The sequence below is a fragment of the Bos taurus genome, chromosome 8 (genome assembly GCF_002263795.3).
Source record: "Bos taurus isolate L1 Dominette 01449 registration number 42190680 breed Hereford chromosome 8, ARS-UCD2.0, whole genome shotgun sequence".
Classification (NCBI taxonomy): Eukaryota; Metazoa; Chordata; class Mammalia; order Artiodactyla; family Bovidae; genus Bos; species Bos taurus.
In genome coordinates this window covers 45,978,995-45,994,534 of record NC_037335.1, presented here as the reverse complement: position 1 = coordinate 45,994,534, position 15,540 = coordinate 45,978,995, and the positions used below count along the sequence as shown (strand labels likewise).

General features: G+C 39.8%; 1 protein-coding gene across 4 annotated transcripts in view; it reads right to left on the bottom strand.

Moving 5' to 3' along the window:
- CFAP95 (cilia and flagella associated protein 95) overlaps positions 1-15,540 on the bottom strand; it is a 158,884-nt gene that overhangs the window by 58,876 nt on the left and 84,468 nt on the right. For all 4 annotated transcript variants that reach the window (XM_059889246.1, XM_015472489.3, NM_001079625.2 and 1 more), the window contains 2 exon segments: positions 2,583-2,701; positions 1,947-2,015 (listed from right to left, as the gene is read on the bottom strand). In XM_059889246.1, the coding sequence (XP_059745229.1) occupies positions 1,947-2,015; positions 2,583-2,701 (188 nt within the window).

Genomic DNA, 15,540 nt, shown 5'->3' with positions numbered 1-15,540 from the left:
GAATGTATTAGGAGAAACACAGGGTTAGGTTCCTTCAAGCTCTGGTTACAACATTTTCATCAGAAAATCAATACATATTTTGGTTTCATGTGTGTTTCTGTTTAAAGACATTCTATTCAATATATAGTTTATGCATTAACTTTGAGTATGGCCAGCAGCACTTGTAACTCATGCCTGAAGGAAATTCATCTATTATCTGCATAAATCATATCACAGCCTTCTTGCCCTTAGGAACAATAAATAACATTTCATCACTACACTTAGAAACCATTTCAAACAGCAAAATCACTAAAAAATCACCAAAAAAATGCAAAAAATACAGGATTGTGAAAAGGACACTTGCATACACTCTGAAAACTGAAACAAGAAGGTAGTCTCACCTTTTTTCACCTCAGCTGGGAATGTGTGCTTTGGTTGGCTCAAATATTTTGCCACCATTAATTTTGCCACCATTTTGTCACCATTAATGTCTTTAATGATCTGCCTTTTGAGAAATCTGTATGCGTGTCAAGAAGCAACAGTTAGAACTGGACATGGAACAACAAACTGGTTCCAAAGAGGAAAAGGAGTACGTCAAGGCTGTATATTGTCACCCTGCTTATTTAACTTATATGCAGAGTACATCATGAGAAATGCTGGGCTGGAAGAAGCACAAATTGGAATCAAGATTGCCGGGAGAAATATCAATAACCTCAGATATGCAGATGAACCACCCTTATGGCAGAAGGTGAAGAGGAACTACAAAGTCTCTTGATGAAAGTGAAAGTGGAGAGTAAAAAAGTTGGCTTAAAGCTCAACATTCAGAAAACGAAGATCATGGCATCCGGTCCCATCACTTCATGGGAAATAGATGGAGAAACAGTAGAAACAGTGTCAGACTTTATTTTTGGGGCTCCAAAATCACTGCGGATGGTGACTGCAGCCATGAAATTAAAGTCACTTACTCCTTGGAAGGAAAGTTATGACCAACCTAGATAGCATATTGAAAAGCACAGACATTACTTTGCCAACAAAGGTTCATCTAGTCAAGGCTATGGTTTTTCCAGTGGTTATGTATGGATGTGAGAGTTGGACTGTGAAGAAAGCTGAGTGCCAAAGAATTGATGCTTTTGAACTGTGGTGTTGGAGAAGACTCTTGAGAGTCCCTTGGACTGCTAGGAGATCCAACCAGTCCATTCTGAAGGAGATCAGCCCTGGGATTTCTTTGGAAGGAATGATGCTAAAGCTGAAACTCCAGGACTTTGGCCACCTCATGCAAAGAGTTGACTCATTGGAAAAGACTCTGATGCTGGGAGGGATTGGGGGCAGGAGGAGAAGGGGACGACAGACGATGAGATGGCTGGATGGCATCACTAACTCGATGGACGTGAGTCTGAGTGAACTCCGGGAGTTGGTGATGGACAGGGAGGCCTGGCGTGCTGCGATTCATGGGGTCGCAAAGAGTCGGACACGACTGAGCGACTGAACTGAACTGAACTGAATGTCTTTATGCATATGCATTATTGTCTGCAACAGCACCCTTAGTATTGACTTGGGGGTTACAAATCAGTTTTAGCAGTAAGAGAATTTACAAACATAGAATCTACAAATATTGAGTATTGACTACTGTATTAGTTATTATTGCTTGCATATTGATGGGAAAAGCTTGTTAAAGGAAAGAAGTCTCATGCTAATTTTTGTGTATACACATGCACACAAACACATATATCACTGTTCATATTTTTTAAATAATAATCTACTTTTCTTCTAACAGTCTGATGGTGTTCATAAATTGGAAAAAAACAAACACCATTTTTTTTTAAGAAAGGAAAGTAACCTGTAAGATACCACATAAAGGGCAGTTTGTTGACTTTGGTTCACCACTAATTCCTTCACCCCTGCAATCAAACCTTCTGAACCATTAAGAAACATTTTGTGCAATCTGCAGCAGTTTAGGGACTACGAACATTTTGCTCCAATCCGGTGAGTGTCTAGTAAAGAGAGCTCCAAAACCTGTGGCAGGCAATCCAGTGTCCCTGGAAACAAGATAACAATTTTTAGAAAACATGTTAAACTGACATTTACAACTTTCAAAGCCATACAAAACTAATTTGGGAGCTGAATTTTTATAATAAATTTTTAAAGGATTTCCATGTTTGCAAGTTTAATGCACTTTGCAAAATATTAATAAAATGTCTCAACAAGTAAACGGAAAATTTCAGCATTCTGTCCAATAACTACAATACAAGAGGAAGTCTATGTCATGCATTTCCACAGAAAGGCACTAACTTTTAGCAATAAACTGTAGAGATGGGGTTCAAACCTAGGTTGTCAGAAGCATGACCAGAAAAAAACACGTAAAGGGAAAAAGACACTTTAATTGGACCTATAACGCACAGAGCTGACTGGAAAACAACCAAGGGAAAGGGAATTCCAGACAGAGGAAGCAGCATGAACAGAAAGCATGGCAGCTTGAGATGTGGTGTCCGTGCTTGCTGTAGTCCAATAATGTGTAGCTGGGGCCAACCTACCTCCTTCACTGCTTATTTATTAGCCCTTTCCTGTAGATGTCTGTTCCAAGCAAAGGGCTATATTAAGCATACCTTTCAATAATTCCAGAGTTCATAGTTTCCTCATTCAATAAAGCCTTGCTCTTTATTTTGGCCAGTTTTGTGTTTAAACAAACCTGTGCCATTTTTTCACGTGTTTCTGATATCCAAACCTGGAAAAAATAAAAAATTACATATAAAGAAAATAAATAGTTAAAAATTCTCACTAAAATATATTTCTGCTGAAGTACATTCTGATTTTAATTGTTGACTCTATTCATATTAAAAAATAAATGTCCCATAGCAGTCAATGATTTCATCATAAATATATGAAAATGGCAATTTCTTACTATGTTTTGTTGGAACAAAAATCAGATTGGTTGTTTCCATGAAATAGAAAGTACTTCATTCAACTAAATACTAACTCTTATTTGCTTTCTATTTCCTTCTCAAGGTAGTATATTTTAACTTCCCTAAGTAAGAAAATGTAGCAATCACTTTGTAAATCACACATGACTTTAGATACCACCATTATCGTTGTTATCCATTCTCTATCACAGAAGATAATTCAATGAACTATCAAACAATTATTACTATGAGAAAAACCTGATAATTATAAGATATACTCAAGTCAATTGCAGAAGCATCATGGGTAATGTCTAGAGGACCTTAGGAATAAAAATGTATGCTGAGGATTCAATATTTTTCCCATACAATACTCTAGAAGATCACAAATATGGAGGTTCACAGCAGAGATTCAGAACTCACTACCACCAAGAGAATCAATTACTTGCTACAAACCTGAAGACAAGCTTCCCTAAGATATCCAATGAAGCCTCAGATCATATCAATTCCACTAGATTTTGTTTTTAAAAAAAAAAGAGAAAGAGAGAGAAAATACTGTTTAGAAAACTGAAGACTTCAACTGCAAGAGTATCCGAGAGCTAGAGTCAAATTCCTTTGGTCCATTTTTGTGAAGATTAAAGAGGCTCTGTAAAACTAAGAACCCATCCTATTCAAAGCAATTTTAACTTTAGTCTCTGATCCTGGTTCCTTGGTCTACTCCATGGCTTCTATGATTTCTTTCCCCTAAGACCTCACCTCCTGAATCACCAGCCTCACAGCCTAATTTCCCAGCTCTGACTCTTATACTTGTAACTCAACTATTCTTCCTCAGAGATTCCAAGTTTCACAAATCAGCAGCAGAGGACTCTGTATTGGGCTCCATATTTTACACTCTAATGAAAAATAAAGCATTATCTTTTAGGGAAAAAATTACTAGGTATCATTTTGTTTTTAAGGTGTAAGGTTGGCCCAACAATTAATCTTAGATATGATCTAATCATTTTTGACAGTAAATATTTCAATAAATCAATCAACACCATTGAAAATTATATAAAACAAAGGTACTGCCAAATTTAAATAATGAATAGTAAAAGGAAACAGATAATAGCATTAGTGGCTTTTAAGTTTATTGACTGCTTATTTTGTATCAGTTCAGTTCAGTTTAGTCGCTCAGTCGTGTCCGACTCTTTGTGACCCCATGAATCACAGCACGCCAGGCCTCCCTGTCCATCACCAACTCCCGGAGTTCACTCAGACTCACGTCCATCGAGTCAGTGATGCCATCCAGCCATCTCATCCTCTGTCGTCCCCTTCTCCTCCTGCCCCCAATCCCTCCCAGCATCAGAGTCTTTTCTAATGAGTCAACTCTTCGCATGAGGTGGCCAAAGTCCTGGAGTTTCAGCTTTAGCATCATTCCTTCCAAAGAAATCCCAGGGCTGATCTCCTTCAGAATGGACTGGTTGGATCTCCTAGCAGTCCAAGGGACTCTCAAGAGTCTTCTCCAACACCACAGTTCAAAAGCATCAATTCTTCAGTGCTCAGCCTTCTTCACAGTCCAACTCTCACATCCATACATGACCACTGGAAAAACCATAGCCTTGACTAGACGGATTCTGTATCAGATACCATATTAAGCATTTAATATAGATTATCCCTCTAGATACTTAAAGCAACCCTGAGTGTTATGTATTAATTATGGTGCCAGAAGTAAAAGAAAAATCATATGGGGGAAATGAAGAAAGTTTAATAGAGAATCTACTTATAAAAGTGTGGCCAGAATTCAGAAAACCAGCATACAACAATGAAGCACCCTGACAACAGCAATACTGGTGAGTCACAGGTTGGGCAGTTATGGAACTCAGATCTATAGCTCTAAAGAGAGGGTCACTTGGTAGTTGTGGCTTTCAGAACAGGCACAATGTTTTAGTCTGCTCAGGCTGTTGTTACAAATCTCATAGACTGAGTGACTTATACACAGTAGGTAATTATTTCTTAGAATTCTGAAGGCTGAGAAGGCCAAGATCAAGGCACAAGCAGTGACTGGTGAGAGTCTACTTTCTAGTTGATAGACAGCCCTCTTTTCACAATGTCTTCACAATGGCAGAAGTGGGTAAGAGCTCTTTGGTGTCTCTATTATAAGGGTATTAATCTCATTCATGAGGACTCCATTTTCATGAACTAAACACCTCCCATATGCCCCATCTCTTAATTGCATCACACTGGGAGTACGAAAAGGCAAAATGATAGGATACTGAAAGAGGAACTCCCCAGGTCAGTAGGGGCCCAATATGCTACTGGAGATCAGTGGAGAAATAACTCCAGAAAGAATGAAGGGATGGAGCCAAAGCAAAAACAATAGCCAGCTGTGGATGTGACTGGTGATAGAAGCAAGGTCCGATGCTGTAAAGAGCAATATTGCATAGGAACCTGGAATGTCAGATCCATGAATCAAGGCAAAATTCAAGTGGTCAAACAAGAGATGGCAAGAGTGAATGTCAACATTGTAGGAATCAGCGAACTGAAATGGACTGGAATGGGTGAATTTAACTCCGACGACCATTATATCTACTACTACAGGCAGGAATCCCTCAGAAGAAATGGAGTAGCCATCATGGTCAACAAAAGAGTCCAAAATGCAGTACTTGGATGCAATCTCAAAAATGACAGAATGATCTCTGTTCGTTTCCAAGGCAAACCATTCAATATCACAGTAATCCAAGTCTATGCCCCAACCAGTACTGCTGAAGAAGCTGAAGTTGAACGGTTCTATGAAGACCTACAAGACCTTTTAGAAGTAACACCCACAAAAGATGTGCTTTTCATTATAGGGGACTGGAATGCAAAAGTAGGAAGTCAAGAAACACCTGGAGTAACAGGCAAATTTGGCCTTGGAATACAGAATGAAGCAGGGCAAAGACTAATAGAGTTTTGCCAAGAAAATGCACTGGCCATAGCAAACACCCTCTTCCAACAACACAAGAGAAGACTCTACACATGGACATCACCAGATGGTCAACACCGAAATCAGATTGATTATATTCTTTCCAGCCAAAGATGGAGAAGCTCTATACTGTCAGCAAAAACAAGACCGGGAGCTGACTGTGGCTCAGACTATGAACTCCTTATTGCCAAATTCAGACTGAAATTGAAGAAAGTAGGGAAAACCACTAGACCATACAGGTATGACCTAAATCAAATCCTTTATGATTATACAGTGAAAGTGAGAAATAGATTTAAGGGCCTAGATCTGATAGATAGAGTGCCTGATGAACTATGGAATGAGGTTCGTGACATTACAGGAGATAGTTATCAACACCATCCCTGTGGAAAAGAAATGCAAAAAAGCAAAATGGCTGTCTGGGGAGGCCTTACAAATAGCTGTGAAAAGAAGAGAAGTGAAAAGCAAAGGAGCAAAGGAAAGATATAAGCATCTGAATGCAGAGTTCCAAAGAATAGCAAGAAGAGATAAGAAAGCCTTGCCTTCTTCAGCGATCAATGCAAAGAAATAGAAGAAAACAACAGAATGGGAAAGACTAGAGATCTCTTCAAGAAAATTAGAGATACCAAGGGAACATTTCATGCAAAGATGAGCTCGATAAAGGACAGAAATGGTATGGACCTAACAAAAGCAGAAGATATTAAGAAGAGATGGCAAGAATACACAGAAGAAGTGTACAAAAAAGATCTTCATGACCCAGATCATCACGATGGTGTGATCACTGACCTAGAGCCAGACATCCTGGAATGTGAAGTCAAGTGGGCCTTAGAAAGCATCACTACAAACAAAGCTAGTGGAGGCGATGGAATTCCAGTTGAGCTCTTTCAAATCCTGAAAGATGATGCTGTGAAAGTGCTGCACTCAATATGCCAGCAAATTTGAAAAGCTCAGCAGTGGCCACAGGACTGGAAAGGGTCAGTTTTCATTCCAGTCCCAAAGAAAGGCAATGCCAAAGAATGCTCAGACTACCACACAATTTCACTCATCTCACATGCTAGTAAAGTAATGCTCAAAATTCTCCAAGCCAGGCTTCAGCAATAGATGAACTGTGAACTTCCAGATATTCAAGCTGGTTTTAGAAAAGGCAGAGGAACCAGAGATCAAATTGCAAACATCTGCTGGATCATGGAAAAAGCAAGAGAGTTCCAGAAAAACATCTATTTCTGCTTTACTGACTATGCCAAAGCCTTTGACTGTGTGGATCACAATAAACTGTGGAAAATTCTTCAAGAGATGGGAATATCAGACCACCTGATCTGCCTCTTGAGAAATTTGTATGCAGGTCAGGAAGCAACAGTTAGAACTGGACATGGAACAACAGACTGGTTCCAAATAGGAAAAGGAGTATGCCAAGGCTGTATATTGTCACCCTGCTTATTTTACTTATATGCAGAGTACATCATGAGAAATGCTGGACTGGAAGAAACACAAGCTGGAATCAAAATTGCTGGGAGAAATATCAATAACCTCAGATATGCAGATGACACCACCCTTATGGCAGAAAGTGAAGAGGAACTAAAAAGCCTCTTGATGAAAGTGAAAGAGGAGAGTGAAAAAGTTGGCTTAAAGCTCAACATTCAAAAAATGAAGATCATGGCATCTGGTCCCATGACTTCATGGGAAATAGATGGGGAAACAGTGGAAACAGTGTCAAACTTTATTTTTTTGAGCTCCAAAATCACTGCAGATGGTGACTCCAGCCATGAAATTAAGACGCTTACTCCTTGGAAGGAAAGTTATGACCAACCTAGATAGCATATTCAAAAGCAGAGACATTACTTTGCCAACAAAGCTTCGTCTTGTCAAGGCTATGGTTTTTCCTGTGGTCATGTATGGATGTGAGAGTTGGACTGTGAAGAAGGCTGAGCACTGAAGAACTGATGCTTTTGAACTGTGGTGTTGGAGAAGACTCCTGAGAGTCCCGTGGACTGCAAGGAGATCCAACCAGTCCATTCTGAAGGAGATCAGCCCTGGGATTTCTTTGGAAGGAATGATGCTAAAGCTGAAACTCCAGGACTTTGGCCACCTCATGCAAAGAGTTGACTCATTGGAAAAGACTCTGATGCTGGGAGGGATTGGGGGCAGGAGGAGAAGGGGACGACAGAGGATGAGATGGCTGGATGGCATCACTGACTCAATGGACGTGAGGCTGGGTGAACTCCGGGAGTTGGTGATGGACAGGGAGGCCTGGCGTGCTGCGATTCATGGGGTTGCAAAGAGTCGGACACAACTGAACGACTGAACTGAACTGAACTGGGAGTTAGAATTTCAACATTTGAGTTTGAAAGGGACACAATCATTTAATCCATAGAAGACAGCCACTGTCAAAATGGCCTCTCAGGAGGAAAGCAAAGAAATGTCAGAGCCAGCTCTCCTTCCATTGCTGATCACCTGTCAGTGCCTTCCACAGGCCAGTTCCTGGAAATTCACAGAAAGCCAGAGGGCAAAAAACTCACTGACATAATCCATAAAGATCAGCCTCCTTGGTACACAGCAGGGTTGAGACGGGTAGAGAGTAGTTCTGGAGGGAGAAAGGAAAGACTCTTGGCTTATTTTATCTTCATTTTAAGGAGGGGAAAACTGAGGTTGAAAGGGATTAATGCTCAGATAAACCAGAGAGAAAAGAAATTCCACAATTTAAAACAAGCAGTCTGACTCATTCAGTCATTCATCCATCCGTCCATATATGTGAAATGCCAGGCATCCTACTAAGTTCTAGAGCTATAGTAGTAAATAAAACCCAGAGACTACTGGGTGTAGCTTAGTTAGTTGCAATAAACCATGGAATAATGGCAATAACAATGCCATATTGACCAGACACCATTCTAAATGTCTTCACATTAAATGCTCATGAAAACTCTATTCCCACTTTTTACCCAAGTAAATAAAGAAACAGAAAATTGTAAACTCTTGACCAAAGTTACAACCTAGTAGGTGGTGGAGCCAAGAATCAATGAGAAGCAATCTGTCAGCAGAGCCCATGCTTACCCTCTGTGTCCTCCATATCAGAGGTAAATAGTATTCTCCAATATTAGACTTCCAATTCTGTTATTCATCAATAATAGAACCCTCAAATTTTAGTTGGGCCCATGAGGTTTCAGACTACATTTCTAACCTCCCTTATACTTAGAAATGACCAGTGACTTGTTCTGGACAATAGGACATAATGGAATTAATATATACAACCTCCAGCTTCTGTTTCTCTTTCTATGGCATGGAATGTGGACATAATGGCAGATTTCCAGCAGCCATACTGGGCCTTTTGTAAGGGATGGCAGAGCAGAAAGCAAGAAGCAGTAGGTATCTGACAATTTATCGAACTTTCATACCACTCTTGGCCTGTTATCCTCTAGACTTTTTTTTTTTTTTATTGCTGTTAATTCAAGGAAAAGAGGTTGCATAAAATCCAATCTTTTCTAGAAATATAAGTGGCCTTTCCAGTACATAACATTTCAAATATCAAAGTATATGGTAAACATACAAATAAGAAGGCAACATACCTCCTATATACAGTACAGTCTTTTAAATCATTAAATAAGCTCCATAAAATACAACTGGCAAGTGATTCACAATGCAGTCCATACAGGGCTTATCAAAACTCTCACTCCCACAACTCGACTGCAGTTTAATAATTAATTTACTATATGGTCCAAAAATACCCAAATGAAATATATTTAATCAAAATAATTTCCTTTCTTTGAACTTTCTTTTTAAATTAAAGCTTTCATCTACCCCTTCACCCACCACCCCCCTTTTTTCCCCTTTTACTCCCATTCCTGAAAGAAGGTTTCAAAATGTACATTGGTGCTATAAATATAAACTCTACCTATAAAGCTTTACAGGAAGCTTCTTACTTCAAGTGTTTCCTTTTGTCTGGCAATCTGTTAGGTTTCTGAACCAAGGCCAGATATTTAAGTTCCTCTGACGCACACCAACATGACCCCAAAGAAACATCCGCCTTCTCTGCTCTGTACTGAGGGTGGGGCACAGCACACCCAACTCCAAACCCTTACACCCACGGCTCAATGCAGGGGGCTGCTTGGTGCCACCGACTTTTTATATAAAAGAATAAAACCTTATGTGAACAGCCACTGTTGATTTCTGGTTTCTGTTGTGTGTAGGCAAACCTAATCCTACACCATCTTAATGTGAAAAATCACTTTGGTCTAGAAATGTTCATAACCTGACATAAGGGTGGATAATTTATAAAAACACTTCCATATGTTTAAAAGTCTTTTGGGCTGTATATATATATGTATCACAAACTGGATATCAGCAATTTGATATGTGCAATTATCATAGCACAAGCTTACAGGATAAGCACTAAAATTTCCATTTAATTTGCATAATAAAATCTAGCTTGAGTAAAATGGTAATATAAAAAATATCTAATATGTATACAGGAAGTACACTTCATAATATCATTCTTATTCCCCATTTTCCTGAGTATCAATTTTTTAAGTCTCTATTTCTAATCTTCCAAAATGAACTCTTCCTGTATGGCTACATTTAAGGAAAGCCAGTAGGTGTATAATCTGGATAATGGGTACAGGAAAAGAGTAGGTCACTTAGGACTTCGCCTCAAGTTTCACATTAGAATGTAACCAGCCTATTTGTGCTGAGGAAGACTTACCCCCTGGCAGAATCTCTCTCAGCAAGATTCATTTTAAATGATGCCCAACAGGCATTTTTTGGGGGGTTCCTTATAAGGGTTCCCTGAAAGCATGCTCCTCTAACTCATACTGAAGGACTGAAGCGACTTAGCACACACACACGCACACAAGCAAACGGACACATATGAAATATTAAAAGCTATTTTCTCTAAAAGTTAAATTAGGGCATGACTGGGCTCAATCACTCAGTCCTGTCTGACTCTTTGCAGGCCCCATACGCTGCAGACCACAAGGCTCCTCTGTCCATAGAAATTGTTAGGTAAGAATACTGGAGCGGGTTGCCATTTCCTACTCCAGGGGATCTTCCCTACCCAAGGATCAAACCCACATCTCTTGGGCCGCCTGCACTGGCAGGCAGATTCTTTACCACTGAGCCACCTGGGAAGCCATGTGGCATGACTACTGACACAGAAAAAGAGTCACAAAGGAGAGTAATAGGATCAAAATGGCAGATACCTCCTTTCATTCACATCCAAGTGCCAAGAAGTGATACTCGATAGAGTTTCCAAGCCCATAGCTGAAGCATAAGACAAGGAAATACGCTCGAGTTGGCCAAAACTTACACAGAATTCCTGAAACAGGAAAGTCAGATGCAATTGTACTGACATAGGAAAAGACAAAATCCAGGAGAGCATGCTGGAACCTGTGGCATCAACTTCAAATTCAGAGATTATGGAGATAGAAAGCAAGAGAGGGCCCTGACTCAATAGTCCACTATCTTCCAAACATCTTTCTTCTCCCTGGTTTAAGTGGTTCTCTTTCACTGACATTTAAAATTATTCCATTTATAAAGATTTGATCCATATGTGTTTTTCAGGTAGTACTTAGATCTGAATGCAGGAAGCATTTGTAAGATTGTAGTGTTCAAAATACTATTCTACTATGTCAATCAAAGAAAAAAAAATACCTGAACCAATTAAGTAAATGACAATTTAATTTCTCAAATCCATTATAATTATATCCCTTCTAGGGTCTTTAATTTTTAAATGTTGTATTTTCATCCACCAAAACAGCTCTTACTTGAGACCTACTTAGTATTCATCTGTTCATAAAGTGAATGTTAGCACACTTTTGTACTATTCATTTGTTTGCCATTTTAAGTCCAAAATGACTGTCATGTTGTTAATACTAATCTAATATTAGACTAATTTGCTCATCAGTGTTATCCTGTTCCAAAAATCCCTTGGCATTGATCCATTAGCTGTATAAGAAAAATCTGCTTAATAAAATTACTCAAATTTCTCTTTGTTCCTTTCTATCTGACATTTCTCATCTTCTGTGATACAACACCAAATTTACTCTGTAGTTAATCCTTCCAAGTTTATGGGATTCAATGTGCAACACTTCCTTAGAAGTGGTCTTACATAAGTGATTATGACAGAGGGTCATAATCTGCCATGAGGTCCTTGGGTGAGGGACTTAACAAATGAAGAAATAATGATAGATGCACTCTTGATCATTTACTTTACATGGAACTCACTCTGTTATAGCTAAGTAATACCTTAATGAAGTCCAAATAAAATAACACAAACTATTGTAATTTAAAATACTACTTCCCATAATCACTTAGACTACTATTAACACAATCAGAAATTCCAGTGGCTTGAATGACTGCTCCCCTATGAATCCACGACTCCACTCAGCTTCCTGAAGCCAGAGGGGTCACTGGGGTAGGAATTCGACTATGCTACCACTGAAATTTGGGTAGTACCTTTCCAGATTCCACCAACAGATAGTTCCTTTAAACACTCAGCCCAGAAGCTTCAGGTGGTCACCTCTACTGGGAAGCCATACTTTTCTTTGGCCACACCACCACACAGCTTGCGAGATCTTAGTGTCCAACCAGGGAGTGAACCCAGGTTTCTCGGCAGTGAAAGTACTGAGTCCTAACCACTGGACCAGTAGGGAATTCCCTAGGAAGCCATCCTTGACCCTCTCCTCAACTTATTTCAGTTCAAGTGCCCTGACCTTCTTCCTGTCATATTATCCATCATACATACCACCACTGCAGTTGCATGCACCCATTACCCCCCCAAAGCCTGTGAGTTCCTGATGTACAGTGACCTTGCTTTGAATTATGTTTCTAACCCTAGCACTCATCATGATGACTTGGCACAACATTTCTTAGACCAGCACTTAACAAGATAATAGGAACTTAATACATATTTGTGGAATACAGTCTTCCTTTCTTTCCTCCTTCCATAAATATTTATTGTGTACCTACTGTGTGCCAGCCCTGGAGAAGGGAATGGCAACCCACTCCAATATTCTTGCCTGGAGAATCCCATGGCCTGGCAGGCTACAGTCTATGGGTTGCAAAGATTCAGACATGACTGAGCGACTAACACACACACACACACACACACACACACACACACACACACACACACTATGTGCCAGACACCATTAGAGGAAATGGAGATATAGCAGAGAACAAAAAAGACCAACATCTGTTCTCCCATAAAGCTTGTATTCTAGTAGGGAGAGACAGACAATTAACAGCTAACAAGTCTTAAATATGTCCAGTCATTGAAGTGCCATGAAGAAAATTAAAGTAAGGGAAGAGGATGGAGAGGGATGATGTGAATAGACTTCTATTTTATATACAAATGGGCAATTGGCTCTTTGAACAAATAGGTCTTGTAAGTAGGTACAATCAGAAAACAAATCTATTCTTTCACTGCTGTCCATCCATAGTTACTTGGAAGGGATAGTTCCTTTTTATGCTCTTTGCTGAAATATAGGACAGGCTTCAGGATTTTCTGGTCACTCAGATATTATAAAAACCTTTTGGCTACTTCTGTCCCAAGAACAGTTTTACTGAGTAAGTAAAATGCCCAGTCCCACGTACCAGCCAAAATTTCACTTAAAATGAAAGGTTCTCAAGAAGCATGTGTCAGTCTGGTCTACTTCAGCTGATTTCTCCCCAACTGTCCCCCTTGGAATTCTTTCCTACACCCCAACTCCTTCTGGCTCCTTGAGGGTTTGAGGGTGAGAAGACATGAGGAAGGAGAGAAGCAAATGCGGGAAAAGTGGACATGTACTCTTGTTTTGGGTTTCTCTGGGTTTGCCTGTGTCTGACCCTCTCTGGCACTGAAGGACGTTCAAACCTGACTTTCTTGCAGTGTTCTAATAGAAGCTGAGAACTCTTTTGGGAACATTCAGCGGTGTGTTTCATGATACAGGATGCCAATCTCTGTACTTCGATGTCCTGGCTCAGTTCATGGAAATACAGTCAATCTCTCTCCCATTCCTACATGAGATGCTCTTGGGCAGGCACTAAAATGGCTCTCTGTCATCTTTCTCTTCTACATGGCCCATATCTCATCTCCCTAAGCCAAATCTGGGCCTGATTACTCACTTATCTTTGTCCCACCACTGATGAATATGTAGCTGATTCCCTTCTTGCTGCTCTGCTACTGCAGATAGATTACCAGAGCCTCATATCTGTAACTTAGTTTTGCAGATGAGACTTATAGTAAACCTTTTCCAAAATCCTGTCTCTATTTTCAAACTGAATTTTGGCTTTGCTGCAGGTTGGGAAGTGGACCCAAGTTCATTCAGTAACATTCCTATCTAACACACACTGTAAACCTGGTAGGACAAGGTTTCAATGACTATGAATGAAAGTCATAAAGAGGGTAAATATTATTTCATTTATACATTCTCTATTAAACCTGAGAATTAACTGCTACAATGCATGGAATATAAGGAATAAATGTTTGAGGTTCCTACTCCTTATATTTCACTTCATCTCACTTCCTCCCACAATCTAGAGATCAAGAGTATTTTCATTTAGGAATAAAAAATAAATGTTTTTAAGGGTCAAAGATGCTAAGTGCATGCCAGACAATGCCTGCATTGTCCACCTTGCTCTCATCCTCACCATGCTCAAGAAAGCAAGGGTAAGCTGGGTTTGGAGAAGTGGGAAGGGGTGGTTATTTTCTGAGTTGGGCATTATACTCAAGAGCTCCATCCATGTGCTGGCTAATGACCACTTAGGCAGCCTTGTGCAAAGGCAAGAGGGCAGGGTGAAAACTGGGGAAACTGGCAGAACGCCCCTGAGATTTAAGCTGTGGGACTAAAGGAGGACAAAGCAGAGAGAAATAGAGATTCTGAGAAAGAGTGTGTGTATCAGATAGAGAGAAAACAGAGGGGAGAGAAAGAGAGAGGGAGAGAGAGAGACGACTTGCTTTAGAGCTGTCTTGGTTCCAGTAAGTGTCCTTCTTCCATATCCAGGCAGCTGCATCTTTATAATAAATTCCCATTTTCAGTCTATGTTTATTATTCTCTGCCTATGATAACTATAAAAGGAATGGGGAACAGCATAGGTTCTGCTAAGCTAAATTTTTCCCATCATCTTGCAGAACAGAGAATTTTCTAGAGCCATCCTCAATGGTAGAATTATGGATCTTCCTAGGCTTACCCTTTTTTAAAGTAGCCCAGGCTTTGAGGGGAAGAATGTGATCCAAACCCAGACTTCTAAACACATTCATATCTGTCTGTGAAATTACCAACTCTTCAGGCCCCAAGGCCAAACTAAGAAGTTGAACTGAGCCGTCAACTAGTCCCAAATCTCTTGACACTGTAGGACAGAATTTGGGAGGCTCCTGCCTCACACTGATTGAGCAAACACCTAAATAGTTTGAGAAATAAAAATGGAGCTGGAGGAATCAACCTTCCTGACTTCAGATTAGACTACAAAGCTGTAGTCATCAAGACAGTATGGTACTGGCACAAAAACAGAAATATAGACCAATGAAATAAAATAGAAAGCCCAGAAATAAACCCATGCACTTATGGGTACCTTATTTTTGACAAAGGAGGCACGAATATACAATGGGGCAAAGACAGCCTCTTCAATAAATGGTGCTGGGAAAATTGGACAGCTACATGTAAAAGAATGAAATTAGAACACTTCCTAACACCATACACAAAGATAGACTCAAAATGGATTAAAGACCTAAATGTAAGACCATAAACTATAAAACTCTAA